Source organism: Galeopterus variegatus, unplaced genomic scaffold (genome assembly GCF_000696425.1).
Source record: "Galeopterus variegatus unplaced genomic scaffold, G_variegatus-3.0.2 Scaffold1217, whole genome shotgun sequence".
NCBI classification, from domain to species: domain Eukaryota; kingdom Metazoa; phylum Chordata; class Mammalia; order Dermoptera; family Cynocephalidae; genus Galeopterus; species Galeopterus variegatus.
Window position 1 is genome coordinate 272,854 of NW_007727328.1, and position 5,340 is coordinate 278,193.

The window sequence follows — 5,340 nt, forward strand, 5'->3', positions numbered from 1 at the left end:
TTAACCTTATGCCTTTTTTTTTCTTTTAAAGCACTGCATTACTAAATGTCATGAATACCCAGAATCAAGGTGGTAGTCACAACTGGCCATGTGACTTCTGGTGAGTCCCTTCACCATTATAGGCTTTACTTGCTTCATCTGAAAAAGCGACTGGAGACTAGGTGGTCTCATATGCTCACTGAATCTAAATTCCCAAGATTCTAGCCTTTAGGTTCAAAGCTCTGTTACATCCTGTTCTTTAAAATTCCAGCCTGCATTTCCCCTTGGGACTTACCAGCTAAAGAGGTTTCACATAAAACATTTTCCAAGGAGCTGTGTCTACCTTGACCAGCTTCCTTGAGTTTATCTGGGTGATCTTTCGTGACATATTCCTCGCCCCATTCTTTACCATCCTTAGGCTGCCTCCACATGCCAGATGAGAGATGGCCCTTGGTTTGGATATCGGCTGAGAGGCAAGACTTGAGGTTTTCTTCTGCTTCTGGAGTTGTTGGGTTCACTCCTGAAAAATAACACCTACTATCAAGATCCGACTTTTTTAAAAACTGTGTTACCAATTCTTAACTAATATGCCCCTGTTTGGATACAGCTATCCCTTGAGGATTAAACATATCGATTAAGGAGTAGAAGTTTACACAGCTGCAAGAGATCATCCCTCTGTTTCTGGTCTATACATCCTTTACTCTTTGTACATAGTCTCTACTAAATAAGGATTTTTACGAAATAAACTTATAAAATAATATAACTAACACAGCAACTTGTATTGACTCATATCTGCTTCATTTCAGGTGAGCACACCAGGTGCCTTGAGCACTGCCGGGAAGAAAGTACAAAAAGGGGAGGGGGAAGGGTACCAGAGACTCTGTCTTCTTTCACAATTTATCCCCTTAACCTTGACAATGGTAAGCTGCAGAAAGAAGTGAGGAAGGGAAGGAGGAACGATGAAGTAATTTATACAATTCTCATGGAGCATCTGTTAAGTAAATAACTTTTGAATTAAACTATAAAGTGTGTGGTCCATGGAAAACTTATGTCATGCTACATTCACCTGTGAGTTTTCAGCAAATGCTAATTCATTAGTAATAGAAATAAGCCAGAAAGAACCAAGAATGCTGGTTTTACCTTAAACTTCCCCAGCACTTCTCTCTCCTTGTGTTTAAATGAGTCACTGACTACTCAGGCCCACATCTTGGAATCTTAGTAACCGTAATGCTTTATCTTGCCTGAGTTCTTCCAGGCCTGGTTTGGGACTGAGGGAGCGGAAGCAGGGAAGGTAGGAAAGGGAAAGAGTGGAATTGCTGGAAGAAAAGAGAACAAATAGAAGCGCCACTTACCAGGGCCCATCATTCCCTTTACATTACTATCTCCTACATGAATGGATCTGGACTCTTGGGCTGCAGAGAAAAGAAAACTTTCATTCAGCATCCATTCCACTAACATGGACTAAGCACCCTCAAGGAGCCAGGCACTGGAGGAAGACACAGAAATTATAGTTTTGTGGACGAGACAGAGTAGTAAAAAACAAAAGAAAAAGAAGAAAGAAAAGAAAATTACAGTATAGTGTGGTAAGAGCTATTTTCTCATCTGTAAATAGATATAACAGTGGTACTCACCTCATGGGATTCCTGTAAGAATTAAATCAATTAATATATATAAACTGCTTAGAGCAGTATCTGGCATATTGTAAGAGCTAAATTATTGCTTACCTCTGATGGTGGTGGCACCGGTGATGACAGTAATAATGAGAAGAGACAGAATGATGCTGTTTAGATGTAAGTCAGACCCTATCAGTCCTCTGCTTAGCCCTCCAATAGCTTTGCATTTCAGTGTAAAAGCCAAAGTCCTCATAATGATCATCTAGCCCTAGAATATCTGCCCCCACCCATGCCTGCTGTTTCCTTGATTGATTGATTGATTGTTAACTGCCTTGCCTGTTGTCTCCGTGTTCATGTGCTTTAGCCCCAAAGGTCTTCTTGCTGCTCCTTGAACACGTCAACCCTTCACACTGGCTGCTCCCTGTCTTCCCCCTGTATCTGTAAGCTAACTTTCTCACTTCCTTCAGGTCTTTACCTGGCACTCTATCTAAAATTACAATCCCCCTCTACTTATTTTTCTCCTTAAGTTATCACTCTCTGGCATAGCACATATTTCACTGACCTTGTTTGTTGTCTTCTTTCCTCAGAACAAAGGCTCCATGAAGGCAGGAATTTTGGTTGTTTTGTTCATAACCATATCCTGACAACTAACACAGTGCCTGGGAGAGATGGATGGACAGATGGATGGATGGGTAGAGGGACTATTGGGTGCTGTTAGAGTCTATTAGAAGAGCACCTGACCTGGATCTGGTCGGGGGAAGATTGGATACCAGGAGGGATGGAGTCAGGAATATTTTCCAGTATCTTGTGATTATTTTTTTATCTGAGAGGATCACACTGAATAATATCTTGTGATTTAAAGTGTGGCCTATGGATCAGCAGCATTGACATCACATGGGAGATTGTTAGAAATGCAGAATCTCAGGCCCCACCCCAACCTGCTGAATCAGAATCTCATTTTAACAATATTTTTATCAATCTCACATTAAAGCGTGTACATGAAAGCCTGGTCTGGAGAACTTGGAGGGTGAGTAGGAGCCATGAAAGCAAAGGGGAGGTCAAGGGAATAACATATGTGAAGGGCCAGAGGCCACAGAATACATAGCACATTGTAGGGCCTAAAACAACATCAGAATGGCTTCAATGTTAAGATTGAAGTAGAGGGTAACAAAAGGTAAATCTGGAGAGAAAAGAGGCTAGTTAATATATGGCCTTGTAATCTGTGTCAAGGAGTTTGGGCTTTATTCTGAGCACAATTAGGAACCAAACAGAGAATGTAAGAAGGAACAGCCAGAAGGTAGGGGGAAAGTCAAAGAAGAAAGGTGTCAGCCAAAAGAAGAGAACATTTCAAGAAGGTAGGTAACAAGGTATCAAAAACAATCAGGAAAGGTAAGGAAAGTTTTAGAGGAGAGGAAGGGATGGATGCCAATATTTCAAAGGCTGAGTAAATAAGAGGTAAGAAAGAGGAGATTGATAGAGGAGCCATATCTTTCAAAAGGGTTAGCTTTCAATTGTCTTGAGCAAGAATGAGTCAGGAGCGGGGAAGCCAATTGCAAAAAAAAAAAATCTTTTTGAAAGTTTCTTGGGTAGGGGAGGGAACCCCCCCAAAAATGTATACTTGGTCCTGTAAAGTGGCATTTTCAAACTTGTCAGTTGTACAATTATAAGGCATATAAATGAAGCTTTTGCATCAGAGGGCTCACAAAAGGGAGTTGCTTTCTCACATGTAGGGTTAGCCATTTGTGATAAGCAGCCTTTAATATGGCCCCAAATTATCCATATCCCTTGGCATTCATGTTCTTATGTAATTCCTTCCCTTGAGCGGAGGCTGCATTTAGTGATTAGCTCCTAATGAATAGAATATGGCAGAAAGGATGAAATACCACTTCCGAGATTAGGTTATAAAAAGAATGTGGCTTTTTTCTTGAGCATTCTCTTAGATTGCTTGCCTTGGGGGAAGCCAGCTGCCATATTGTAAGGCAGCAACTTGAAGAGACCCATATTGCAAGAACTGGAGCCTGCCACAACTGTGAACGAGAGTTGGCTTGGAAGTAGATGCTCCCTGAGTAGAGCCTTCACATGAGATGACAGCCATAGGCAACACACCTTTATGGCAACTTCATGAGAGACCTTGAGCCAGAGGCACCCAACTAAGCTGTACAGATTCTTGACTCAGAAACTGTGAGATAATGCATGTTTGTTATTTTAGGCTACTGAATTTTGGGATAATAGATAACAGTTGAACCATCTTATCATTAAGAGTGGGTAAGCCAAAACTTTCTGAAAGTTTGTTTCTTTAACCCTGACTTTTAACATAAGCTGCCACCAATTGTATCCAGAATGTCTTATTATGTCACATTATTCCCAAATTTCTTCTGCAGTTCAGTGGGATAAGCTATGACCATGTCCATGCATCAAGGAATGAAGGAGGAGTTGCCACTAAACAGTTCATTTAAATCCATGTGGGCACTGGAATCATCTGGATCAGCGAGCTCTTTTCAGTGGATTCAACAAACTCTGTGATTATTCTTTCCCTGAGGCCTGTTACATATTGTCTAAAGATGCAGAAATTTGCTTTGCAAATATAGTTTTTAATCTTTTATCTTGTGTACATGTTCTGCTTCCCCAGACCTGGCATTGATCATACTTTTACTTTCCAAGCCCATCCTATTCTCTTCATCAACGAGATCATCCTTTTATGTCTTGCTCTCCATGTCGTGGAGCAAAGAAAATAGAGCCAGATGCAATGGACCCACTCCCTGGATGGATCAAGTGTGTTTTCCCAGGTTGTGCCTATCAGTCTCTAAAACAGCTACTCAACTGGGTAAAGAAATAAAAATAAAAAAGCAAATCTATACTTTGAAGTATACCAATTAGAAGCCACTTGATTTAGATTTTTAGATTCAGTTACTCAGAACACATTTATTGTCTATATAAGCCAAATTATTCCATAAGCCATAAGAATGGAAAACCACCAACCCTGCCTTTGAGGAACTTACACATGGTTGAGAAATCACCAAACCTATCTTTTGATAAAAACATATAAAAAAGGGGAAAAGTCATCTGAACTTTCATTTTAAAAATGAACTACATCCATTTTTCTGTGTATAGCTTTGTTAGACCTAGTTGAGAATACAAAGGTGTAGAAAACATTTTTTGTTGTATTTATTTTTCCTGAGTTGAACACAGGTCAAAAACCAAAACTCAGACATCTCTTGGAAAGCCAATTTCTTCAGTACTGCCAGCATGCCATTTTATAACATCTGTTCTAACATCCCTAAGATCAGGGATGTGGCTGGTGACTGTTTCAGTCTACAGATAGCACCAGCTCTGGTTTTCTGAGACCACCAATAAAATGATTTATTAGAGCAAAAGATTTTTTAAAACATTTTCTCTTATGGTTGGTATAATATTGATTGTACAATAAGTTATTTTTAATCCAATCAAAACTTAAAAGCATTCATATTAGTATCTCCCCACCAAAAAAAAAGAAAAAAAAATCTTTAAAACTGAGTAGACTCTTGTGGTCTCTTAGGTCCTCTGGATTCTTCTAAATTCCAGTTACAAGAAGAAAAATTCTGGGCAATACACTATTTTGCTCTAATAATAAAAAAGGACTAAGTCCAGTCTTACTATTACCTAAACTCTAGGAATCAGGGCAAAAATACTTTGTTAATTCAGTATAACCTGATCACTGTACCTTTTTCATAGGCCTGGGAAGGCAAAATGTTGGTAAAGTCTTCACTTG

General features: G+C 39.6%; 1 protein-coding gene across 1 annotated transcript in view; it reads right to left on the reverse strand.

Annotated features, from left to right (window-relative positions):
* The window catches only part of ARHGEF33 (Rho guanine nucleotide exchange factor (GEF) 33), a 50,002-nt gene that overhangs the window by 32,906 nt on the left and 11,756 nt on the right, over positions 1 to 5,340 (reverse strand). The window contains exons 6-7 of the mRNA XM_008575618.1: positions 1,332 to 1,391; positions 275 to 499 (exon numbers count right to left, since the gene is read on the reverse strand). Coding sequence (XP_008573840.1) covers positions 275 to 499; positions 1,332 to 1,391 — 285 coding nt within the window. The remainder of the gene's footprint in view (positions 1 to 274; positions 500 to 1,331; positions 1,392 to 5,340) is intronic.